At 52.3% G+C, this 27,127-nt stretch overlaps 1 protein-coding gene across 3 annotated transcripts; it reads right to left on the bottom strand.

Moving 5' to 3' along the window:
* Window positions 1-473: 473 nt before the first annotated feature.
* On the bottom strand, window positions 474-26,700 carry ELAC2 (elaC ribonuclease Z 2; the record flags this gene model as incomplete). Of its 3 annotated transcripts, none has more annotated exons than XM_082680007.1 (24): window positions 474-1,521; window positions 1,892-2,036; window positions 2,516-2,594; window positions 2,738-2,858; window positions 2,971-3,070; window positions 3,379-3,488; window positions 3,659-3,697; window positions 3,922-4,060; window positions 5,130-5,226; window positions 6,207-6,325; window positions 7,497-7,582; window positions 7,658-7,796; window positions 8,572-8,667; window positions 8,868-8,980; window positions 9,559-9,631; window positions 9,720-9,778; window positions 20,088-20,146; window positions 21,389-21,496; window positions 22,766-22,834; window positions 23,580-23,637; window positions 24,855-24,919; window positions 25,659-25,729; window positions 25,858-25,908; window positions 26,468-26,700. In XM_082680007.1, 24 exons carry the CDS (start codon window positions 26,698-26,700, stop codon window positions 1,303-1,305), a joined length of 2,448 nt encoding a protein of 815 aa, XP_082536133.1. In that variant the 3' UTR covers window positions 474-1,302. The 3 variants fall into 3 exon arrangements, with proteins under 3 accessions (XP_082536133.1, XP_082536134.1, XP_082536132.1); XM_082680008.1 differs by having other exon boundaries at window positions 2,759-2,858; XM_082680006.1 differs by having other exon boundaries at window positions 7,497-7,796.
* Between the last annotated feature and the right edge of the window lie 427 nt (window positions 26,701-27,127).

Below are 27,127 nucleotides of genomic sequence, written 5' to 3'. Positions count from 1 at the left end.
CCCAGGCCTGTGCCCTCGGCCCTGTGGCGTGGAGAGCTTTGCTCACCCTCCCCACGAAGGCCCCCCCCCCCAGCCCTCGGGGAGGAGACCCGGGGAGCCTGGTCACAGCTCGGATGAAGGGAGTGAGAAATAGATTCGGGTCATGCATGCGAAGCCCAACCTTACAGTTTTATCCTTTTACAATAGACAGGCCTATACAGGATATAATATTTGTATATATGAAATCTATATTTGTTTAATTTGAGCCATTCACCCCAAATCCATGTACAGGTGTACAATGAGAAACTTAAATGCTTATTTTTCCCAACAGAAAGTGTAAACTAACCCTCCTCCGACAGTGGGATTTGCCAACTTTCGACATTAACGGCTTTGCTCGCTTGCTGGCAGGGCAGTTCAGTACCCAATTTGTAATGAGGCCCGGGGGGGTTGAGAGTGAGTTACCTTTAAATACATGTACAAACAGTCGTCAATGGTAATGGTATTAAAATAGATTTATTATCCCTGAGTGTGGCCTATCTTGTTTTAATAACAAGCTCAAGGGCCACGGGAGTTGATGCCAGGCGCTGCCTCGGGAGGGACCCCGAGGTCACAGCAAGTCCTTAGTCTGCGTCTCCCAGCACCTGAAACTTTCAAGCTCCTTCTCTAGTCTCCCGGGAGGGAAGAATATGCAAATGCTAGAGACATCTTTCTTTTAAAAATTCTCTCACTTTTCAAACAAACAAACACTAACCTCAGTGTTGTTCATCCTCAAAAAGGAGGGCACTGGAGCCACCCCATGCAGTATTTCTCAGCACTCTGTAGGGCAGTGAGTGGTTCTCGTCAGGGGCAAGCAAGGAACCGGCCTCCTCTTTCGCCGGAACAATGGGAAGGCTTGCGTTTCCCCGGAGCCCCTGCACGGCCGGGCCCGGCCCACCACGGCTGTGAGTCTGCACAACTTGACTTCTGCCAAAAAACCAGGCTGCTGAGGTGTGGTGTCTGTCTCCCTGGGGGCAGGTCCCAAAGGGCCTCGCCACGATCAAACTGTTTCCAGGCACCTGGGTCCCCAGTGGTGGCACAGGGACAAAGCACTCGGGTTCCAAACGCGACCTTCACTGTGTTCCGTCCTTGGAGACGCTTTTCCTGGAGGCTTTGCATCCACAGCCCCGCGCTTCTGAGGCCCGGCTGCCTCCGGGTAGAGGGGACGGCTGGGCCGCAGCGGGGGGCGCGCCCTGACTGCACGTGACAGACCGAAGACGCAGCGTGCACGGAGTCGACGACGGCCTCCTCTCCTCCAGCGCGCAGCGGCTCCGCAGCGCCGCGTCGCTACTGGGCCCTGACCTTCTTGCTCTGCGGGCTCGGGGGCTGCTCGTCAGGGGCCCGTTTCCGCAGGGGCTCCGCGTCCCCACCAGCGAGCAGGGCCGCCCGCACCTGCCGCAGCTCCCTCCGCTCCCGCCGCTCCGCCATCTCCTCCAGGTCCCCGGCGAACAGGGCCTTCAGCGGCGTCATCAGCTTGGGCACTGTTGGGAGGTCCCCCAAGCTGACCTACGAAGCGAGACGAAGCAGAGGCTGGGGTGAGGCCATCACGGCTCCCAGGCATCGGCCACACCCCCGTCGGCAGATGCAGCCATCGTGTCAGGCCCAGCCGGGCAGAACCCGGGCACCCCCATGCCCAGTGGTGGGGACAGGCCCAGCCTGACCACACAGGAGGAGGACGCTGCCTCCCAGGCTTGTGCAGAAGCTCAGATGATGTCACTCTGGGCACCGACTGGGCCTAGAGGCTCTCAATGGACCGTGTCCAGAAGGCCCCGTGCCAGTCGTGCTGGGCAGTGGCCCGAGCCTGGCCACCTGCGCATGGATGTAGGGCGTCTCAGCCCCGCCCCCCCCCACCTGCCCCGCCCCAGCGGTCCCGCACCTTCATGTGGTCAAAGGCGATGCCGACTTTCTCGTTGAAGTCGGGGCTGAAGAGCGGGATCTTGGCATAGCGCTGGCTGAAGTGGTTCAACACGATGAACCCTGCGTTCATCCGCATCCCCACGCCGATGGCCTGGGAGGTGGTGCTGCAGAGATGGGGCAACATGAGGCTGGAGGGAGCGAGTCACGCAGACCCCCCGCCCAGACTGCCGGTCGGGCACCCGGGGGCGGGGCTCCCTGCTGCCGAGCCGGTCTTCTCACTGCCCCCAGGGGAGCCCAGGCTCTGTGCTCTCAGACCTCCCACCAGTGAGCACCTCTGAGAAAAGCAGGGGCTGCCGACTTCAGGCAACACGCTCTTCCCTTAAATAGCGCAAGATCCGCCCCCGGCCTCCCACTTATTCAGCGTTATTTCCAGTTCTTTCCCAAGCCGTTAGTTCCAGTTCTTTCCCGAACCGCGCCTCCCCCAGAACCTTGCCTGGAGGGCGCTGCAGAAATAAAGACCAAGGCTTGGGAAACAACTGCCTGGGGTCAGAAGCCCCCAGGGCCCCCGGAGGGAAGCAGACCAGCCCAGCATCAGCGGGGAGGAGCGGGGACCCGTTGACGCAGGCTCAGGGGGCTCCGCTACCTGTGTGTCTTTTCCATGGCTTCCTCTTCCAGGCCATCTTCCAAGGTGGCCTCATGGATCAGGAGGGTGGCGTCCTTCCCTAGAGCGTAAGCACAGGCCCTCTGAGAATACCGGCCGACCTGGGGTGCCCACAGCACTTGTCCCTGGGCCCTGGGAGGAGGCTGCGAGTCAGGACGACAGCCAGAATCGTTGGGGGGACCAGAGGTGACTGCCCCTGCTCACCCATCTGGACCAGAGCCTCACAGGGCATGGTGTCCCCCGAATAGACCACCTTCCAGCCGGACGTGTGGACCAGCGCGCAGCCGAAGGCATGCTTGCAGTGCCGGACCAGGCAGGTCTGAAACTGAGGAAGCGGGTGATGGGCTCGTGGCCCAGCTACCGCCTCTCCCCCTCCTCCCCACGTCACACGCCCCTGTCCCCCAACCCGCCCTCCCATGCCCGGGCCCTCCCCTAACCTCCTCCAAGCCACAGGTTTCCAGCAGCAAACTAATCAACCTTTCCACTTTGGGGTTGGAGACCTCAGCTCCCTTCTGAAGGCATTTGGCAGGAATAATACTGTGAGAAGATTAAAAAACAAACATTTAATCTTAAGTTCAAGTCACTGACTGGAGAGGACCCCCAAATCGCTATGATAAAGAAAATTTAATTCCGTCATTGAGGCAGGGAGCGAGGGCACTCGGCCCTGGAACTGTGTCTGGGGGAAGTGTTGGCAAAGATCTAGGATCGGGAACAGAAGTGAGGAGGGCCGAGGAGAAACACGTCGAGGCAGAGGAACGTTTAGAGGTGGGAACCGCCTCCCCGTCTCCCTGCGGTCTGAGCCTGCCTCGCACGCTCACCGTCCAGGGCCCGAGCCGGGCGCTCACCTGACGTGGTGCAGCAGCGGCTGGCACTGGGTGTGGTACTGCTGGAGCCAGGCCCGCAGCTGCGTGGGGGCCACTACGAGCAGCGGGTGGCACGGCTTCCCCAGCGACACCTGGAACGGGGAGATCAGAGCGCCGAGCGCACGGCGCGCGTTGCAGGGAAAACGGCGTGCTGCGGCCCGAGGTATGGCTGTGCGCGCGCGTGCATGTCTGTGTGCGTGTCTGTGCGCATGCGCTCATTCCAAAGAAAGGCAGAAGGGCAGTCCAGTCCCGCACAACTCACCAGAGCCCGCTCCCTCTGCAGCAAGATGTTCAACAAGCCCTGGGAAAAAGGAGGGGACACATCAGCCAGGTCCACACCCGACCTCCTTCCCGCGTTGGGGCCCTGGGTGCCCGGCCCTCTAACAGACCCAGCCGCCCGCCTCCGGGCGAGGGCAGCTCCGAGCAGCCGCGTGGCGAGGTGAGACGCACGTGGCGCCGGGCTTGCGGACAAGCCCAGGCCTGGGAGGAGGTGCGCGGCCAGGAAGAGGGAGGCGGCCCGCTCACCGTGTGGTGGTCCGCGTGCAGGTGGGACACGAACACGGCGGCGAGGGTGCCCAGGAGCTGGTCTACTTTGTCCCCGTAGTGGCGGCACAGCTGCCCGAAGGTGCCCTCCCCGCAGTCCAGCAGCAGGGACACGTCGGAGCTATGGGAGGAGATGGTGGGAGGAGATGGTTTGCCCTCAGGGAGGAGGGCAGGACAAGGCTGGGTGCCCGTCTCCCGGGACCGCTCAGTTCCTCCCGCGGGAGCTGCTGTCAAGAGGATGGTGGTCTCACACGTCCATCCTCGTGACACGAAATACTGTCGTGACGTGAAGTGCACGGAGCGTACCTAGAGCTACACAGATGCTGGGCACCCAAGAGAGTCTCTGCAGTAGGAGAGGGTGAGGACATGAAATCCACAAGACTCTACTTAGAAGGAACGTGGTGACAGCCGCTGTGGCCGCCAGGAGACTCCGAGGCTCTGCTTTAGCTGGCGCGGCCCGGAGACAGCGGCTGCACCAATGCCCTCCGGGAAAGGCCGGGGCTGCTTCCCGCCAGCTCCTCCGTCACGAGAGAAACACGTCCCAGACCCATGCGCTTCTGCTGTCGGGGTGCCCCTGACAACTGCCAAGTACGCCTAACGTGTTCTTTGGCCGTTAGCTATCCACCACCACCAGCACCCGGGTGACAAAGCAAAACTTAAACGAGCCTGGCTTCCCGCAGACGGCCCTGGTCCGCCTCCCTGCGGACCACCACCACCAGGCAAACCCAGGAGCCCCAAAGCCACTCCGCACCCCAGTGGCACCAGTGAGGGGCCCTGTGAGACAGAGGCGGACGCGAGTCCTGGCCTGGGTCTGCCCCACCGCCAGCCGTGAGCAGCCTGGGGCAGGTGCACCGATGATGGGGGTGCAGGAGGTGGCCAGTCACTGGTTCACAGGAGGCACGTGGAAACTTAGCGAGACGGCCCCTCAGCAGGGCGACGGCATACACGATACACGTCAGTGGTTTGCATCCGAAGACGTAACGGGCGGCCAGCTTGGGTGACTCCCTCCAGTCCAGCTAGCTACGGAGGCTGGAAACCGCCTGCCCCCCACCCCCGCCGGGCCCCCAGCCAAGACGGGCCTCCAGGGACATACAGGCTGCACCGCAAGGTTAGCCTGGCGGGTGGAGCAGGGTCTGCTGAGAAAGCCCCGGGCTCCCCGCTGACGGGCCCCTCCTGTGCACGATGAATACCTGATGTTGATGAGAGTGGAGCTGACGTTCCGGATCTTCATGGGGATCGCGGACCCCGTTCCGAGGAAGACCACTTCTGGATACCGGCTTCTCTTCTCTATGGAAAGACACGTCAAGTTGTTCACTTCTTCGGGTCAGAAGTGAGCCAGCACTGGAGTTAAGTCCAGCTCCCCAGGAGGGGCTGGTGGTCTGACCTCCTTACACACGGGCCTGGGGCGAGGGGCCCCGGTGCTGCCTGGGAAGGAGAATGAAGGAATTCCACGGGCCCTTCTTCAGCAGAGTTGCTCTAAGTGTTAAATAGCAAAGGCCACCTTTTCATGCTACAAGTCAGCATTTATCTCCCGGGGCTGGGGACCCCCGGCACAGGCCCTGCTGCACTTTGCAGTGGCTCCGAGGGGGGCCAGCTCCCCAGAGAAGAGGCAGAGCCGCCTAGATTCTGAAAATGGGGCCCCGCTCGGCCTGACAGGCCCCGGGTGCACGTTTACGAATGTAATCTAAATGGCCCTTTAACGTGCAAACCAGAAACCCATCTCAAGCCCACGGCATGTGCAGCCAGGAGGGCATCTTAAAACACCGGCCTGGTGCCAGCTGGGTTAAACCTGAACCCGCCCTCTGGTCCAGCCTTGTTTCTCCGCCTCATTCGTGAGCTGAACACAACACTGGGAAAACCAAGTACTAGAAAGAGGTCCCGGAGTTCCCCAGACTGCTCTTCCTGTCAGGGCGGTGAGAGCCCAGCAAGGTGAGTGCCATGGCCAGGACCTTCCGTGGATCCTTCCCGGCAACACCAGGACTAGACTACCAGCTCTGCCCAGGGCCTCACAGGAGGCCCCAGACCCGCCGCACTCAGCTCAGCGTGGGCCTCGCCAGGAGAGCCTGGGCACTGTCACCTAGCCTCCAACCTAACCGGTCCGGGCGGGGGCCGGCACTGGTGGTCTTAAGTGGAGGCCAGAGAAGCAGTGGCTTCAGCAGGTACACGGGGCTCGACGGGGCCACGGTGACCCTCCACTCAGTGCTGTGTGAACAGCTGCAGGAGGGCAGGGGCCAGGAGACACCGGGGCTGGTCCCGGTCTGGCTCACCCGCCGGGGCCGGGCCGTCCTGCACAGTCTTCCTGTACTCCTGCACGCTCTCCTGGAAATTGGGCAACTCCAGGGTCTCGGCAATGAATTCCTCAGGGTCGCAGGTCATGATGGCATCCCTGCAAGAAGAAGGCATCTCAGGGCATCAGGGGGAGCGTGTGGCCCCAGGCAACCACCTTGCACAGCCAGCTCAATCCCTGGGGACCGCCTGCAGAAAGTGCTTTCAAATCTAAGTGACTGGGGCCTGGGGCAGCTCCGCTCTCCTGCCCGGCAGACCTTCTCCCAGCTCAGGGGGTCTCACAGTTCCGGCTGCTCAGAACCTCTCAGCTCAAAGCGGGACGGGGCAGCCCTGGCACTCCTGACATGTCGGGGGGGGGGACGGTGTGGGCACTCTACGCAGCCTCCTGACCTCTGCTCACTACACCCGCTAGCATCGGGCATCCCCCGGAGCTGAGGGAGGGAAGGGGGCCCCTCAAGGGCCCCAACTATTCACCGCAACAGTGCCCGGTGTCCAGCAGTGGTCCAGAACGGGGTCTGCCCGGACACAGACACCACGGCGTGCACGGGCCACTTCCAGTTATTCAAGGGTGAGATTTTAAAAGTTAAAGATGCAGGGCAGCAAGCACCTCTCAGGAGGCTGGCTGGGGTGAACGTTACAGCGCCTTTCACCAGGCGCCTCGGGCAGCGCCGCCCCCGACCCGCTAACCCCCCTCACAATCACCCTAAGGGAACACGGTTCTCCTCAAGGACTTTTATATAAGGCACTTGTTTCGTTACAACAGCAAAAAGCTGGAAATGCCTCCAACACACCAACCCCCGTCTCTGGAACACGGGCAACAGTGTCCTTACGCAGCCTCTCATGACGGGAAAAGACTGGCAGCGGGTCAGGCCCTGAACCCGCGGTGCAGACGTGTATTTTAACACGTCCCCACGTACTCAGAGATAAAAAACACAAAATGCTAACCACCGCCGTGTCAGGGTGATGGGATTAGGGCTGACTTTCTTCCCCCTACGCTCACTCATTTTCCACATTCCAAAACAACGCACACACGGCTGTTAGCAGAGGCAACTTTCAGGAAAGGACGGCCGTCAGCCTCCGTCTCCCCGCCTCCCCGGGTCAGCTGATGATGGGACGCAGCCACCGTCTGCCACCCATCGTCTGCGGCTCTTCCCGGGTCCGACGCGGAGACCACGCGGCTGAGCAGCCTGCGCCGCGGACCCCTGGGCCCCACCCCCACCCCCGAACGAGCCTGACGCGCCCCGCCCCCCGCCGGCTGAGACCACACCCACCTCTGCCACTCGCGCCGGGGCCGGAGCTGGTACTTGAGGAGACACTGGCCGCGGACCAGGGGCACGCAAGGGGCAAGCCCTCCTTCCTGCAAGAGAAGAAGCCGCGGTCCGCGGGGGGCAGCTGCCTGCGGGGTGGGCAGCGGGCCAAGCTGAGCCACTACCTTGGGGCGGAGGCTGGCGAGCGGGGGGAAGATGCCGGGGTGGATGAGGCCGAGCTGCGTCTGGATCTTGTGGCTGCGGAGGTTGTGGACCGACTCACAGTGCTCGTTCAGGACCAGGTGCTGGGTGTCGGGCCCGAACCTAAGACGGACGCGCACACCGTCAGCACAGTGTCCTTCTGGGAAGACTCCCACCCACGGGGCGGCACCGGGGGCGGGGCGGCCAGGTACTGGGAATGTTCAAGAGGGTGAGCGACCTGTCCACCGAGGTCACCCTACGTGGCCAGACGCAGCCCTGCCCCTCCTCCTCCGAGCCCGGCGTCTCTACAAAGTCAGAGGCCCTGGGTGTGGGGGAAGAGCACCCGGAAAGCCAGGGGCAAGTACAGCGCTGGGGACTTGGACACACAGGGAGCATGGGGGGAGAAAGAGGAAAACTGTGATGGGCGTCAGCACTCAGACCCCGAGGGGCAGAGGACCCGGGCGCCGAGGAGGGACTGCCGGGGCCGGCGGGGGAGGGCAGTGTCACCACACGTCATCACGAGCCCAGGTCCAACCCCAGCAAGTCCTTCCACCCGGCGCCGGCCTCGGCCAACGAAAACAAGAGAGTAGGACCCGTCCTCCCAGTCACTGAACATGGGTTGTGGGCAAGATCGGGAGAGGGAAATGAAGCGTGTTTGCTGCCTGACGTGTCGCGGACATTCAGTAAACTGAAGCTGCGGCTTTATCCTTGCAAGACTCTTCTTTAGGAAACACGCACGGGATGGTCCAGAGGCAGGATTTGTTCAGAGCTCGGGAAACCAGCCCCAGGCAAGCGGGGACGCCCCCAGGATCCAGGGAGGGCGGGAACCCCAGGGAGAGCTCAGGCGGGGGGCAGGGGCGGCACTGGAACCGTGGCTAGCGTGCGCCGGGGCTCCTACCTCTCCATCCACTGCTGGTATCTGCTGTCCAGGAGCACGTGCTCCGGGGTCATGTGGACCACCAGGGCCACGGGGGCTTCGGCTTTTCCTTGGAAACTGGGAGGAAGGAAGCAGGGGGCTCTGCTGGGTCAAGTGGTGCAAACTCAGGACACGCGGACCCGGGGCCGGGCAGCCAGGGAGGGCGCTGCATGAGCCGTGGTGGCCCAGGCCTCGGCAGCGGCAGCACAGGTCAGTGCCAGGCCGGCCTTCCCGAGCAGTGTCGGCTCTCACCTCTCCGCCCGGAGACCCCTCCTTACCTCCTGAAGGTGGCATTCTCACAGAGGGGCTGAATGAATCCTTCGTCTGGACATTCTACCACAACGAAAGTGACCCTGGGGTCTGGGGCGGTGCAGATCTCTTCAGGCAAAATCTGTGAAGTCACTGAGGTCAGGATGTGCTCCCAGGGCAGGCCCTGGAGTCACCTGCTAACGCCGCATCACCCCCTCCAGAGAAGCGCCGACATAAGACCACCACCTGCGCCCTTCTCGCCCTCTCCGCTGACACGCAGACAGGCGGCCGCCGGCTGGCAGAGGGCGTTTCACACCTGGCGTGGCCAGACGGCCCGGCATGGCACGCACGGTTCTCTCAGGTCGTGTGGTCCTGACGTCCTCACATCTCGTGACATCATCATTCCCCTGGGCCACACATCTGAATTCCACCCTTATGGGGTCCACCCTGAGCTCAAGTACAAGGGGGAGCATCCATCCTATAAGGAGACCCCCAAATCCTAAAGAGACAACCTCCAGAAATGGCCCGACACGGCCAGCGCTGATGCGCACGACAAGCCTAGACAAGAGACCCTACTGTATCGCTCAGCGAAGTGCTGAAATCCAAGCTGTTCAGTGCCCTCAGAAGTGGTGTCTGCAGGGCCTGACCCAGGCAGTGACTCTGTCCAGCGTCCCGGCCCCTGCCTGTCACTGCTGAGACCGCAGCAACAGGGCACCTCACCTCTCTTCCTTCGAATGTGATGCTTTTCCCGTCCTTGACAGCAGCAATGATGGGCGCAATGGCAGCTGTTCCGCTGAAACGAGAGGCGAGGCCTCGGTGAGGGCGGGGCTCTGGGAGCTCAGCGAGCCCGGCGAGGCCCCCCAGCTGTCCCCGCCACTCACACTGGGAGGCCCAGCTCCTTCGCTTTGAGTACTAAGAAGTTTCCCTTCTTCATGTGGAGCTGTAAGGAAGAGATCTCCATGTAATTCCAGTGACTGATGAAGAAGCTTGGTTTTCATCATTCGTTTTGAAATCACTTGAGTTTAGCACTAAAAGCTGAATGATTTAAAACCAAGGTGTTTTATTTCCCATTAACTCCTTAGACATCTAATAAAATGCAATCCATTTCCACATCAAATAAGACGTGTCCTCCAAGTACCTGGAGGAGAAAACACTGTTGCTTTTATCATCCTGCGCAGGTCAAGTAACAGCCAAAGGAGTGTCACCAGAACACATTCTAGCAGAAATGATCGCGTAACCACCACGTGACACGGCATTCCAGTGACAAGGACAGGGTAGAGCGTGTGGATGGTTTTTCTCCTCTACTTTTCACGTATTTGGCAAAACTGTGCTGTTGCTTTTATACGAAGTTACAATAAAAAGTTCCCAGTATTCTCTTATTATGTTAAAAGGGAAACCAATAATCCTAACACAAAACCTCGTAATCATTCTGTACTTAAAAACTCATGTCCCAACGTTTTAGAAATCCACGTATTTCACACCTAATAACAGGAAAAAGTCAGAAATGGCATAAAATGTTAATGAGTCTTTCAGGGTTGACTTATATTTGAATTTCATTTTCTTCCTTAGATCTTTAGAAGCTATTTGCTTTTCCTTTCAACTTCCTGCATTTAGGACACTACTCTTAGGGCTGAGTCTCCAGTTTGGATCCGAAAGCCTTATTAGGACTCTAGGATTTTCTATCTTGGAAAACGTTATCCTAGAGGAATGATGACAGCTTAACGTGAGCACATAATACAAAGATGACAGAACTTAGATGACACCTTCAGATAACGACATTAACAAGCACTGTGGTGACCACAGACCCAGATGAAACTGGATGGAAGCAAAATGTTTCTGATGTTTCACAGGAATGTCAGGTCTAAGGCTGGCAAAACCCATGCCTCCACGACAAGCTCAGTTCAACCCGTGGAGAAAGTTGTTCCCGTCTGAAAACCCAAGGCCAGCTCACAGGCCCCAGGGCAGCAGACGGCTGCCCGAAGCCCAGGCTCCTATCGGACAAGAGCTTCTCAGACCCTCACACCCAGAGCCTATTTCTCCCACCTCCCAGAACTTGAACTAGCTTTGCTTTACCGCCTTCTGAACCCTGTGCCGAGAAGCAGCCCATTTTCAGGGAAGGGCAAAGGGGCTGCAGGATGACACAGCGGGAGCAGCGTGCACCAGGTGGGAAGAGCCAGAGGCCAGGACGCAGGAGGCAGCCCGCAGCGACGCGGCTCCCAGGACAGCTGCCCCCAGACAGTGCCCTGATCGCACAGGACACACCATGCTCGACGTGATCTGTTCAGGAAGGACTGATGCGATGCCACTCAAAAGATTACCACGTAAACTGCTCTAGAAAATTATTCTGCTGCCTAAAAATTCAGACACACAGAAGCAATAAGCCTATGGGCAACAGTACTTAACTTTTACAGAAGTTAAGTACTTTTTATATCTAAGTAAAATAGATATAAACTATTTTTATAGATATAGATATTACTTTTTACTATGTAAGTAAGTTGATAGAAGTTATACTGGCAACAATTTTACAACTAACAACTAATATTACTACTGACCTTTCATAACTGTGTTCACTTGCTGGTGTTAAAATTTTTTACAAATGGATGAAAATTACAAATGTATTTTAAAATCAACTTTACCAAGTCGACTTTAAATCAAATATATTGCTTAAAAAAAAAAAAAAAATCAGAGCTCACGAAAAAGCAACGTAGTCTTACCGGAGATTAGACAACTGTTTGCTGCAGGTTCTAGTAAAATAAAATTTTAATGCCAAGTCCTACTGAAAGTAGGCAATTAGCCAGATCTGAAAAACACGTGATTGTAGTCACATTTTCATAGAATTTGACCAACTTCGGTTTACCAATCTAGGCCTCTGTGAATGCTAAGCCAATATTACAATTAGTCCAGGGTCGACCCATCAAGGTCATGTGACTTTTCTGGACTGTTAAACTTTGTTGTAATAAAATGAGAGAGAAAAAAATTAGTCCAATGTCAGAAGCTTAACGACTACAGTAAGATGATATAAAACAGAGTTGAAGGAGCCTAAATAAAGGCCTGATTCATTTGAAGGGAAATGAAGCTTTTTATGAAAAGTAGTCTTTTGATCCTTCTCAAACTCTTCCAAAAAATTGAAGAGGGAACACTCCCAGACATTGTATGAAGCCACCATCACCCGATACCAAAACCAGACAAAGACACACCAAAAAAGAAAATTACAGGCCAGTATCTTTGATGAATATAGATGCAAAAATTCTCAACAAAATATTAGCAAACTGAATCCCAACAACACACAAAAAAGATCATACACCACGATCAAGTGGGATTTATCCCAGGAATGCAAGGATTCTTCAATATATGCAAATCAATCAGTGTGATACACCATATTAACAAATTGAAGAATAAAAACCATATGATCATCTCAATAGATGCAGAAAAAGCTTTCAACAAAATTCAACACCCATTTATAATAAAAACTCTCCAAAAGGTGGGCAGAGAGGGAACCTACCTCAACATAATAAAGGCCATATGTGACAAACCCACAGCAAACATTATTCTCAATGGTGAAAAAACTGAAATGATTTCCTCTAAAATCAGGAACAAGACAAGGGTGCCCACTCTCATCATTATTATTCAACATAGCTTTGCAAGTCCTAGCCACGTCATTCAGAGAAGAAAAAGAAATAAAAGGAATCCAAACTGGCAAAGAAGAAGTAAAACTGTCACTGTTTGCAGGTGACATGATACTATACATAGAAAATCCTAAAGATGCCACCAGCAAACTACTAGAGCTAATCAATGAATTTAGTAAAGTTGCAGGATACAAATTAATACACAGAAATCTCTTGCAGTCCTATACACTAACAACAAAAGACCAGAAAGAGAAATTAAGGAAACAATATCCCACTCACTGCAACAAAAAGAATAAAATACTTAGGAATAAACCTACCTAAGGAGGCAAAAGACCTGTATGCAGAAAACTTTAAGATACTGATGAAAGAAATCAAAGATGACACAAACACATATAGAGATATACCATGTACTTGGATTGGAAGAATCAATATTGTGAAATGCCTATACTACCCAAAGCAATCTACAGATTCAATGCAATCCCTATCAAACTACCAATGGCATTTTTCACAGAATTAGAAGAAAAACTTTTACAATTTGTATGGAAACACAAAAGACCACCAATAGCCAAAGCAATCTTGAGAAAGACAAACAGAACTGGAGGAATCAGCCTCCCTGACTTCAGAGTATATACTACAAAGCCACAGTAATCAAGACAGTATGGTACTGGCACAAAAACAGATATATATATATATATATATATCAATGGAACAGGATAGAAGGCCCAGAGATAAACCCACGCATATATGGTCACCTAATCTATGACAAATCAGGCAAAAACATACAATCGAGAGGGCTTTCCTGGTGGCGCAGTGGTTAAGAATCCGCCTGGCAATGCAGGGGACACAGGTTTGAGCCCGGGTCCAGGAAGATCCCACATTGCCGCGGAGCAACTAAGCCCGTGCGCCACAACTACTGAAGCCTGCGTGCCTAGAGCCCGTGCTCCGCAGCAAGAGAAGCCACCGCGACAAGGAGTAGCCCCCGCTCGCCGCAACTAGAGAAAAGCCCGGGCGCAGGAATGAAGACCCAACGCAGCCAAACATAAATAAAATAAATTTTTAAAACTTAAAAAAATATATATACAATGGAGAAAAGACAGCCTCTTCAGTAAGTGGTGCTGGGAAAACTGGACAGCTACATATAAAAGAATGAAATTGGAACACTCCCTAACACCATACACAAAAATAAACTCAAAATGGATTAAAGACCTAAATGTAAGGCCAGACACTATAAAACCCTTAGAGGAAAACGCAGACAGAATGCTCTTTGACATATATCACAACATCTTTTTCGACCCATCCCCTAGAGTAATGAAAATTAAAACAAAAATAAACAAATGGAACCTAATGAAACTTCAAAGCTTTTGCACAGCAAAGGAAACCATAAACAAGACCAAAAGACAACCCTCAGAATGGGAGAAAATATTTGCAGACAAAGTAACTGACAAAGGATTAATCTCCAAAATATACAAGCAGCTCAAACAGCTCAATATCAAAAAAACAAACAACCCAATCAAAAAATGGGCAGAAGACCTAAACAGACATTTCTCCAAAGAAGGCAAACAGATGGTCAACGAGCACGTGAAAAGATGCTCAACATCACTAATTATCAGAATAATGCAAATCAAAACTACAATGAGGTATCACCTCACACTGGTCAGAATGGCCATAATCAAAAAATCTACAAACAATAAATGCTGCAGAGTGTGTGGAGAAAAGGGAACCTCCGATACACTATTGGTGGGAACACAAATTGATTCAGCCACTGTGGAAAACAGCACGGAGTTTCCTTAAGAAACTAAAAATAGAACTACCCATTACTGGGCATATACCCAGAGAAAACCATAATTCAAAAAAATACATGCACCCCAATGCTAATAGCAGCTCTATTTACAATAGCAAAGACATGGAAGCAACCTAAATGTCCATCAAGAGAGGAATGGATAAAGAAGATGTGGTACGTATATACAACAGAATATTACTCAGCAATAAAAAGGAACGAAATTGGGTAATCTGTAGGGACGTGGATGGAGTGTCATACGCAGTGAAATAAGGGAGAAAGAGAAAAGCAAATGTCATATAATAACGCATATATGTGGAATCTAGAAAATATGTCTAAGTTATCTTATTTGCAAAGCCGAAATAGAGACACAGACGTAGAGAACAAATGTATGGATATCAAGGGGGAAGCGGGTGGGGCGGGAGGAATTGGGAGACTGGGATTGACACATACACATTATTGGTACTATTTATAAAATAGACAACTGATGGGAACACACTATATAGCACAGGGAACTCTACCTAATGCACTGTGGTAACCTAAATGGGAGGGAAGTCCAAAAGGGAGGGGATATCTGTACGTGTATGGCTGATTCACTCTGTTGTGCACTGGAGGCTAACACACATTGGAAAGCAAACATACTCCAATAAAAATTAATTTAAAAAAAAAAGCAATCCCCAAATCCTCAGAAATATTTCTGCTGTAATTAAAAAAAAAAAAACATGGGGTCCATAGACATAATGGAGTATTACTCAGCCATTAAAAAGAAAAAAATGAAATAATGCCATTTCCAGCCACAGGGAAGGAGGTAGAGGTGATCGTACTAAGTGAAGGTAGTGAGACAGGGAAAGACAAGTATCATATGACACCACTCATGGGTGGAACCTAAAAGTGGATACACATGAACTTTACAAAACAGACACAGCCTCACGGACTCAGAAGAGAAACCTGTGGTTACCGAAAGGGAAAGGCGGTGGGCAGGGAGACATGAGCAGGTTGAGGTTAACATATACACACTCCTATTTATAAAATAATCAACAAGGACCCAGGCTACAGCACAAGGAACCCTACTCAACACTCTGGAATAACCGATATGGGAAGAGGACCCGAAAAAGCACACATAGGTCTATGTATGAGGAAATCAAGTTCCTGTACACGGAGGAAAAAACAGCAGTGATAACAAAACCCGCAACGCTGTAAATCACCTACGCTCCAATAAAAAATAAAATTTAAAATAGAAAAAAAAGAAATGCCAAATCTGTGCCCCTCAGGCCTTGGTGCCCTGAGCTGGTGTCACGTCCCTGGAGCCCGAGCAGGCTTGGGGCCCAAGGCTGGACCGCCAAGGGCTAGGGGAGCCAGGGAGGACATGCCAGCAGACGAGCCCCGCACCCTCTCCAGACCCAGGCGGGTTTATTCCTATTAATAAATGGAAGGGTAAAAACCATATGATCAGCGAAACCAAGCAGGGTGCGCCCAAAGGATGGTGGCGCCCACGCGCTGGAAGAGCTCCGAGTCCGCGCCTCCTTTGGGTCGCCCCACCTACCCACGGAAGACAGCACCCTCGGCAGAGCGGTGACGCCGAAGTGGGGACTGGCTGAAGGCGGGCCGGAAGGGGTGAGGGGAAGAAGTCCCGAGACACAAGCCTGGGGCGTTTCTTCTGGCCCATTGCCCTCTAACTGGCAACCCAGGAACAGCACTTTGCCTCAGGCTCTGGTTGCCGGGACCCAGAGCCGGTCACGGAGAAATGCTGCCGCCTTGTGGCCGTTTCCCGTAACAACAACTTTAAAACCAGTGCTGAGGGGCACTTGATCTTCACAAGGCCTGCGGGGCTGTGAATGACACCTGCCCTCAAGAAATGCCCTGGGGTAAATCATCGGAAAAGAATTCAAAACGGGGCTGACTTTCAACAGGCCAATTTCAAGAGGTAAATTATGCACACACTGTAATTAAAAAATAAAAATTAAAAAAGCACATGGAAAGATACTCAACATCAGTCAGTATCAAAGAAATGCTAATCAAAATTACAATGAGGTATCACCTCACACCGGTCAGAATGGTGTCATCGTCAAAAAAAAGTCTACAAAGAATAAATGCTGGAGAGGGCATGGGGAAGAGAGAACCCTCCTACACCGTTGGTGGGGATGTAAATTGGTACAGCCACTACGGAGAACAGTATGGAGGTTCCTTAAAAAACTAAAAATAGAGCTCCCATATGACCCAGCAATCCCACTACTGGGCATATACCCTGAGAAAACCATAATTCAAAGAGAGACATGCACCACAATGTTCACTGCAGCTCTATTTACAATAGCCAGAACATGGAAGCAACCTAAGTGTCCATCGACAGATGAATGGATAAAGAAGATGTGGTACATATATACAATGGACTATTACTCAGCCATAGAAAGGAACAAAATTGGGTCATCTGTAGAGATATGGATGGATCTAGAAAACTGTCAAACAGTGAAGTAAGTCAGAAAGAGAAAAACAAATATATATTAAAGCATACATGTTGAATCTGAAAAAATTGGTGTAGACAATCTTATTTACAAAGCAGAAATAGACACAGAGATGTAGAGAAGAAATGTATGGCTCCCAAGTTGGGGGGCGATGAACTGGGATATTGAGATTGACATGTAAACACTATTGATACTATGTATAAAATAGATAACTAATGAGAACCTATTGTATAGCTCAGGGAACTCTACCCAATTCTGTAGTGACGTAAATCAGAAGGAAATCCAAAAAAATAGGGGATGTATGTATACGTATAGCTGATTCACTTTGCTATACAGTAGAAACACAATACTGTAAAGCAACTATACTCCAATAAAAAAAAAATTAGTACGTCAGCAGTGTAACAACTACAGGAAGATGATATAAACTAAAAGAGGTGAAGGAGCCTCGATAAAGGCCTGATTCATTTGAAGGGAAACAAAGCTTTTTGTGAACAAGTAGTCCTTTAATCCTTCTCAAACTCTTCCAAAAAATTGAAGAGGGAACACTCCCAAAGACATTCTATGAAGCCATCATCACCCTGATACCAAAACCAGACAAAGACAACACCAAAAAAGAAAATTACAGGCCAACATCTTTGATGAATATAGATGCAAAAGTTCAACAAAATATTAGCAAACTGAACCCAACAATACACAAAAAAGATCACACACCACAACCAAGTGGGATTCATCCCAAGTTCACAAGGATGGTCCAACATACTCAAATCAATGTGATACACCACGTCAACAAAAGACAAAAAACACACGATCAATAGATGCAGAAAAAGCATTCGACAAAATTTAACATCCATTCATGATAAAAACTCTTATCAAAGTGCGTAGAGAGGGACCACGTCTCAAGATAATAAAAGCTATTTATGACAAACCCACAGCCAACATAATACTCAATGGTGAAAAGCTGAAAGCCTTCCTGCTAAAATCTGGAACAAGGATGTTCCACTCTCACCTCTTCTATTCAACGTAGTACTGGAAGTCCTAGCCACAGTAATCAAAGAAGAAAAAGAATTTAAAGGTATCCAAATTGGAAGGGAAGAGGCAAAACTGTCATTATTTGCAAATAATATACTATATATAGAAAACCCTAAAGACTACACACAGAAACTACCAGAACTGATAAACCAATTCAGCAAGGTAGCAGGATACAAGATTAACATACAGAAATCAGTTGCATTTCTTTACATTAACAATGAAATATCAGAAAGGGAATGTAAAAAAATAATACCTTTTAAAATCACAACCCAAAGAATAAAATACTTAGGAATAAACCTTGCCAAGGAAGTGAAAGACATATGCTGAGAACTATAACATTAATAAAGAAAGTTGAAGATGCCTTAAAGAAATGGAAAGATATCCCATGCTCTTGAATAGGAGAAATTAATATTGTTAAAATGGCCATACTACCTAAAGCAATCTACAGATGTAATGTGATCCCTATCAAATTACCCATGACATTTTTCAAAGAAGTAGAACAATCCTAAAATTCATATGGAACCACAAAAGATCCAGAATTGCCAGAGCAATCCTGAAGAAAAAGAACAAAGCAGGAAGCATAACCTGCCCCGAGACTTCAGACAATACTACAAAGCTACAGCAAGCAAAACAGCATGGTACTGCCACAAAAACAGACAAATGGATCAATGGAACCAAAGAGAGAGCCCAGAAATAAACCCACACACCTACTGCCAATTAATCTTCAACAAAGGAGGCAAGAATATACAATGGGAAAAACAGTCTCTTCAGCAAGTGGTGTTGGGAAAGTTGGACAGCCACATGTAAATCAACGAAGTTAGAACACACCTTCTCACCATACACAAAAGTAAACTCAAAATGGCTTAAAGAATTAAACATAAAACATGACACCATAAAACTCCTAGAAGAGAACACAGTCAAAACATTCTCTGACATAAACCCTACCAATGTTTTCTTGGTCAGTCTCCCAAGGCAACAGAAATAAAAACAAACAAATGGGACTTAATCAAACTTACAAGCTTTTGCACAGCAAAGGAAACCATAAACAAAATGAAAAGACAACCTGTAGAATGGAAGAAAATATTTGCAAACAATGCAACAAACAAGGGCTAATTTCCAAAATATACAAACCGCTCATACAACTCAACACCAGAAAAACCAAACAACCCAATCCAAAAATGGGCAGAAGACCTCAACAGATATTTCTCCAAAGAAGACATACAGATGGCCAATAGGAACATGAAAAGACACTCAACATTGCTAATTATTAGGGAAATGCAAATCAAAACTACAATGAGCTACCACCTCACACCGGTCAGAACGGCCATCATTCAAAGTCTACAAATAAATGCTGGAGAGGGTGTGGAGAAAAGGGAATCCTCCTACACTGTTGGTGCAAATGTAAATGGGTTCAGCCACTATGGAAAACAGTATGGAGGTTCCTCAGAAAACCAAAAATAGAGCTACCATACAATCCAGCAATCCCACTGCTGGGCATATATCCAGACAAAAGTCTAATTCAAAAAGATACATGCACCCCTATGATCATAGCAGCACTATTCACAGCAGCCAAGACACAGAAACCACCTAAATGTCCATCAGCAGATGAATGAATAAAGATGTGGTACATATCTACAATGGAATACTCCTCAGCCATAAAAAAGAATGAAATGCCATTTGCAGTAACTTGGATGCCAACTAGAGATTATCACACTAAGTGAAGTAAGTCAGAAAGAGAAAGACAAATACCATATGCTATCACTAATATGTGGAATCTAAAATATGACACAAATGAACTTATCTATGAAACAGACTCACAGACAGAGAACAGACTTGTGGTGGGTGCGGGGCGGGGGAGGGATGGAGTGGGAGGTTGGGATTAGCAGATGCAAAGTATTATATATAGAATGGATACACAGCAAGGTCCTACTGCATAGCACAGGGAACTGTCAATATCCTGTGATAAACCATAATGGAAAAGAATATAAAAAAGAACGTATATGTGTATAACTGAGTCACTTTGCTATACAGCAGTAATTAACACAACACTGTAAATCAACTATACTTCAAACAAAAAAAAATTCCTAAAAAAAAAAGTTGTCTTTAACTTCAGAAACTTATCAACTATTTCTGAAGTTCAAGAGAGAAGCTCACAGCCAAATATGAAACATGTCTCTGTAGCCTGACTCTGGCTGGAAGAGAATCTGGAAGTACATACAAGCATAGGTGGTTTACTGGGAACCAGGGCAACTGTTTCCTCTGAACACAGGTGACGGTAGGAGCTGCTACCTTCAAACTACTGGAAACCCTTAGGTCACCAGACACATGTTCATGCAGAGCGTCCGGCAAGGTGCTTACCTTACAGACAAAAGCTACGACCAAGGAGGGGTCCCTGCCGTGCGTTTTCTGGCCAACACCTGAGGAGAAACAAATCCGACCACACAAGGTAAATAGCAATGTCTCCAGGTGCCACAGATCGGTGATCGTCTGATACCTAATCTGACTTCACACAAACTTATATGGAGGGAACTGTTCGGATACAAAGGTCAAAGAAACACTGGTATTTTTTCTCAAGCAGATCTTTTCTTTTTCCTACTCGTGTTGAGATCTGAGTAAACAAAAGTGCAAAATGCCAACCAGAAAATGGCAAGTGAAATGTTTAAAACAATGACATTTTACCTAGATTTACCTAGAAGTGGAGATGTGGGGGAAAAGTAAGTTGTAACGTGCTTCACAAACAAGTGTAGGAATATGGGAAATAACACAAAAGCTACAAGGCCTGCAGAAACGACGTGGGTGTCAGCCCTCACCCGAGCCACCCAAAAAGGACAGCACAGAGGGCCAGCCCCTTGTCAGTCCTCAGACAGACACGGCCTCGAGGCACAGACAGTAACTTATCAACCCTGCCCACCCCTGGACGACAGCATCCTCAAGCAGCCCAATTCGTGTGATACGTCTCATCCTGGCATTTTAATCCAGTTTCCCAGTAGGCTGTCATTCTGGAAGAAAAGGTGCAAATCCACTCGTTGATATAACTGTTCTGCCTGCTTAGCTGTTAGGTTCTGCACTCAGGAAAAATTAACTTGCGTTACTGCTGCCTTAACGAGAGACAAAAAGTTCATCGTGGCTTCTCTGCACTGCTGACACTGTGCTGGAACACCTTTGTGTGTGGGGTTCTGCAGATATGATGGGTGCACATATAAAGAAGTGACTTTGATCTGGGGATGACACTGACTTGCTACAAGTGAAATGGCAATTCAAAAAAAAATCCCAAGACTGTAACGAATTGTAAAGACTTAATGATCTATGCTGTATGAGGAAATAAACAATGTAACTTTATACCAAAAAAAGAAAAAAAAAGAGAAACACAAAGCCTCCCAATCAATCATTTGCCAGGTCCTGCTCTTCCTCTGGTTAAACTGAAGCCAAAGCTTGGGGCTCCCCAGGGCTGCGGACTGGCCCCTACAGCTTCGTGTAGCCGCTTTTAAAGACAACCTTCTCACCTGCCCCACAGCCCGAATCCTAACGCGGTAAGAAAAGGCGTCTGTTTTGCACACTGAACTTCTTTATGACAAAGATTCAAATGTAGAACAGAAGCAGCGAACGGATTAAGACAGGCTCACACCCCCGCCGGCGCGCCGCTGCCCACGCGCCATTACCATCCGCCAGGTTCTGCTCCCCTTCTGCCGGTCCCGGGTCTGGAGACGGCTCTGGACTCGGCCTCTCTGCACTCTGCGCTGTCTGCTGCTTCCCATTCTCCTGTTCACCTGGTCGGGAAGGGAAACGGGCAAGTGACACACGCCGAGGGCAAGCTCACAGCCAGGCCGCCCACCGTGCCAGCCTGTCCTCTACTGGCCACCTCCCCGCCTGGCTCTGGGTTACACGCCCATCCTCCTCATCTTGAGGTTTCTGCCCGGGTCCCAGCCTGACCGCAGCGGGGACTCGAGAGCGCGCTGAGCAGAGAGCACGCGCGCACTCAGCTGCTTTATCCACCGCCATCACGCTCCGCACAGACCTTGGCCCAAGGTTCCCCATCGCCACGAGGAGTGGCACCACCAGGCAGGCAGTTCAGTCAAGGTCAGAAAAACACTCCCGTCGCTGTCCAGCGGTTAGGGCTGCATGCTTTCACTGCATGGGGCCCCGGGTTCGATTCCTGGTTGGGGAACTAAGGTCCCGCAGGCTGCGGTGTGGCGAACGAAAGAAATCCCTGCCCCAAGAGGCGGGCACACGGCGGCTGGTCTCAGCGACCCCCGCCCCGTCCGGCCCTCTGAGCTGCCCGGTCTTCCGGGCTCGCCGGGCGGGCTCAGCACTGATCACTCGCACGTGTCCGAGGGTACGGGGCCACGTGCTGGAGCCGGGCGCACGCCAGGCTAGGGGCGCGGCCGGGGGAGGACACGCGAGGAGAGTGAGCTGGGCCGGCGCAGGCCCGTCTCCCGGCGGGTCCCGGGCTCCTCCGGCCGGGGGTGCGGGCTCGTCTGCCCTCCTCTGCACGCGGCAAGCTCAGACCAGGTGACGGGCGAGGAGCCGGCCCTGCACCTCGCCCACATTCGGGAGACCGACGCAGAGCGTCAGCCAGACCCCAGGGCGGCACGGACGCAGCAGTGCCTCGCCTGCAGCGAGGACCGCACGTCGGGCCCCGGGGCCTGAGGAGGCCCTCGAGCCCTTCTGACCGCCAACCGCACTCCCGCCGGGCTGCCGCTTACGAACAAGGCTCGCCTGTGCCCACCTCTCCAAGCCCTTGCATCCCAGGAGAGCGCCCACACCTTGACCCCTGGCGATAAACGGGCAGATCTGAGGGCAGAGCCTGATTACCTGACGCCCCAAAGTGCAATCACGATCGTTACATACGAGGTAAACGCGTCTGTCCTCAAGGTCATAAGCTCCTTCAGGGCAGGAACTCCTCGGCTAAACTTCCTAATCGTGCTCAGAACACAAAGCCGGGTACACAGGCCAGTGATCGGCAGTTTGTTGCCACCTGCCTTCCTGACCCCGGACCCACGTCCTCCCACTCCTAGGAATCGCGGCCTCACACTCACTGTAGACGGGGACCTGGAAGACGGTCATGGTCTCGTCCTGGTATTCCGGCGCGGAGTGGGGTCGCACCGCTGCGGGGAAAAGACCACAGGACAGTGACTGCAGCAGCGAACGAGGAAGGCGTGAGGGTCAAGCCCACATCGCTGCCCACGACTCTGGCGGGAGTCTGTACTAAAGCCAGAATTTCTGAGTAAACCAAAGTGTTTAGGAAAACAGCGAAAACATATTTTCATCAGCCACTAATATTTAGGTCAGCCACGGGAGAAGACCCACGACGGTCACAGGCGATAACCCGCTAAAGTAAACACGAAGCCGAGACTTAAACGTGAGAGACCCAGGCAAACGCTGGGCATCGCGAGGCCCGAGTCACATTCTGAGATAAAATACTAGTGTTTCTACAGAAGAACGAGCCAGAGACGCACCGGGCTCTGCCGGCACATCGGCCAGGCCTCCTCCCGTCAAGCGGCCACGCGCCTCCCGCCCAGTCAGCCGCTCACAGCCCTTCTAACTACAAGGGACCCAAGGCCACTGGATGACGAGAACCACCTGTAGGGCCAGGGCGGAGCCTCGGGGCCCCAAGGGAGACCCCCACCCAGCACGCAGCAGCTTTTAACTCACTCCTACCTCCCCTGCCCGTGTTTGGGGAGAAGCGGGAGGTGAGGGCGCAGCGAGTGCAGCAAACGCTATTTTAAAAATTCATCTCGCGTGGATGAAGCGTTTGACTTTAAGGTTTAATGTCGTCAGCTTCTATGGACTCTGATTTGAGAGACGGGGACATGAGACAGAAATGGCAATGAGTCAGAATCAAGGACATACCCAGGTCTATTCCTTTCAGTGGACCAGAAAATATTTTGATAGCTTCCAGGTACTTTTCCTAAGAAAGAAAAATAAGGAAGTGAGCAGTGATGGCTGCACAGGAGGACACAGCAACACGTTCAAGTACACGAGAGGCATCAAAGGTACCGACATAAAACACAGTTCACAGAGTATTCTGAACTTCCTTCATACAAATATTTACTGAGTGTCCACCATATGTTAGATGCCAAGGGGTCAGCAGTGAAAAGATGGGGTCCCTGCCCTCACGGAACTTAAGAATCCAGGGGGAGACAGAAACAATACAAGCGACAACCAGCAGCCATGGTGCTGAGGGACCTGCAGATACGAAAAACGCGGGGAGCTGGGATCCGACCCATCTGGAGAGTCGGGGCAGCTCCTGAGCAAACACCCTTTGAGGTGAGCCCTGAAGGAAGGACACAGGCGTGGCAAGAGGGGAACTGGTGCGTGGACGAAGGCCTGAGACAGGAAGGGGCTTCCGTGAAGAGCTAAAAGCCGGCCCGCAGCCCCGCCTGGTGACCAGGGCACAGATGCCAGGGCCGGCGAGGGCCTGGGCCGACAGGACCTGTGGGCCACGTGAAGGCGTTTGCACTGTGTGTACAACAAAGACCCTTGAAGTGTTTTAGGATGAAGTGACCCGCCTGCGGTTCCGCTTGGGAGGGGTCCCTCTGGCCGCAGTGCTGGACGGTCACAGGGGGGTAGGACTGGACATGGGAAGCAATGGCAGTAGAAGGTGTAGGGACAGACCAACGAGAAGAAGACAGAGGGACGACCATGCAGCATTACTCTGGGGACACACTTTACAGGGCTGGCCTTTTACCCTAGCACCTGGGAAGCGAACCCTTACGCTAACAAGGTGTACACAACCTCTGGACAGTGTCCTTAGCTGGCTGGGAAGGGACGAAGATGTCTGAAATGTAATAAATAAGGATAAAAGCTGACATCTGTTGTGTCCATATGGCGTGAAACACCTGATAAAGAATGACTGTTTTGCGTGTTACCTCGTTTAATCCTTAACAACTGCAAACCATTTCACAGATGAAGACACTGAGGCTCCAGAAAGGAAAGTAACTCAATCAAGGTCACAGAGTTAATAAGGTTTATGGACTCAGGTGTCTTTAACTCGGAAGGCAAAGTATTTATGCCATCGTCAATTAACTCTGGAGGGTAGAAGGCTGATTTGTAAAATTGGAAACCCTTGTTACTCACATTGAACTGGAGGGCTTAGCTTTGACAGCTGAGTCAGGAGAGACTCACCAGTTGTGGAGGTCCAGAGAGCACACACTTTGGAACCCCGGTTTCCTTTAAAGTAAGAATCATTCCTAAAAGGGACGAATAAAATCAGATCTCTCATCACCCTGACCCGTAGTTGCGGCCAGGAGGCGCACTCCTTACTCCACTTGCTGGTTTTCTGCTTGTTGTGCATGTGCAGAGCGGAAGGGATGCTGGCTAGACCTACGCGGGACACCGGCCATCACTCAAATGCCTCCAGAACATGCAGGAACTGATACTAGGGTGAGGCACCTCGGGTGCAAAATCGTGCCAAGTCAGAGGCAGGCCACAGATTCCGCACCCTGGGAGCTTCCTGGCCTCACCTGAGTCTCAGCTCTGGGAATGAGACTGGTTCAGCCTTCACTCCCTCCTACCCGCTCCACGAACCTTACAGAATCTGGCGGCAAAACAATCTCGATCCTTCTCATAGATGGGCGTAAACAAGGGGGTAATCTGGACACTGGGCATCTGTGGTAGCGAGTGGACAGTCTCAATGGTGAATGCTGATATACTGACTGTAATCAGCATCACCACACTCTCCAGTCCGTCCCACACCTCCAGTCCAGCAACTCAATAAATGAGGTCGATGGTTAACACCTGCAGGCAGCGTCTACTTTCAAATCTACTTTTCTGAGTCAGCTTTTGATTCTCCCTGCTGCAGCTGACGGGGCCGGCATAAAAAGTATTCCAGAGCCCCTGGATTCCAAAGTCGGGCAAAAAAAAGGGCCAGGCAGGTTAAAATCCCAGACACCTCCCCCCAGCCCCTGACTCGGGAAAGAATATACTCACCACACAGCCCTCCAACATTAGACCAGTGCATTCGGGTCAGGAATATGTTGTCCAAACGAGACACCTTCAGCCTAAGAAAAAGAAAGCGTTGGAGCAGGACAAAACAGAAGGACCAGGGACCCATTCTCCTGCTGTAACAACCCTCCTGCCTCAAAGCCGCAGAGTCATTCCCCGCCCCGCAGGAAAATGGCTGGCTCACTTGTGCTCCTGCATGAGTCGCTGGATGCCTTCCCCGCAGTTGAAGAGATACCTAAAGGACGAACATTACACCAGAGAGTCGTTAGATTCGGTTCTGTAAAACCTCTGCCACCGTTTATATGCTTTGTTGTACACCACAGGGGAAAACAACTAAAAACACGTGCTGTGCTACCAACCGCATTTCTGCTGTTGGGATGCTGGGGTTTGAACCCTCCTCAGCAGAGGCAGGGAGGGATCTGGGGCCTGAGTAGGCTCGAACTGGGGCGAGATGCGTCCTTTCCGCATCACCTCCTCCGCAGACCTGCCCACCCCCAACACGAACTAGGAGGCCCTGGTCCTGGGGTGCACGGGACGGGGCTCGGGGCCGAGGCTTGGGAAGGGAACGCTTATACCCAAGTCTGTCTAAAGGTCAGCGGGGCCTCCCGGAGCCACACGGACGGGGATATAAGGGATCTAGGCTCTCGCATCCACGCTGGGAAGGGGGGGGATAGACGGGGTTCCAAGCCCAGGAAGGGGCCCCGATGCTCTGGGCGCTCAGCACTGCGGCCTGCGGGGCGGGGCTTGGCCAGGGGACCCGCTGGGCCGGCCGGACCCCGGCGCGGCTCACTGACCGGTTGAACTCGGAGAAGACGTAGAGCGCAGCGCCTGCATCCCGGCCGCCGGCCGCCACCACCTGCAGGTACACGGTGTTCGGGCCCCCAGGCACCCAGGACGGGCCGCGCTTCTCCCGCGTGCGCAGGTGCCGCAGCGGGTCCTTGGGCGGCCGCGGCCGGCGAGTCTGCCCCTGAGACATGGCGCGCCCGGCCGCGCACCGCAGCCCCAGCAGCGAGCGGAGAGCCCACATGCGCCCCCTCCTCCCGCTCCTGGGCGCAGCCGGCGGTCTCGCTCCGCGTGCCCCATGCACCGCCCCTCCGCCCGCGTGGCGCCCCAGCCAGTCAGCGCGCCGCCAGCCGGGCCGCCCGCCTACGCGAGGCCGCGCGTCCAATAGGGGGGAGCCTCGCCGCTCCGGACATGTCAATTGGCGGTGGCCATAGAGAGGAGGAATGCTAGAGCGCCCTGAAGGCCCCGCCCCTGGTCTCTTTCCGGCTTCCTCGCGTCAATTCTTTCCGGAAATCTTCCCTCGCCTGGGCGGGACTTCTGGGAGCGCAGGACCGGAAAAGGCCATGCCAGCCAGAGACCAGGTTCTCGGAGTGGAGTTGGCTGAGGGGTGATCGACCCGTCCCTACCGACTCCAAGGTGTCCCCTTAGACAAGTTACCCCTTTGTGGTTGT

This window comes from Grampus griseus (genome assembly GCF_964374135.1).
Source record: "Grampus griseus genome assembly, chromosome: 20".
Lineage (NCBI taxonomy): Eukaryota > Metazoa > Chordata > Mammalia > Artiodactyla > Delphinidae > Grampus > Grampus griseus.
This window is presented reverse-complemented; position numbering and strand designations above follow the sequence as displayed.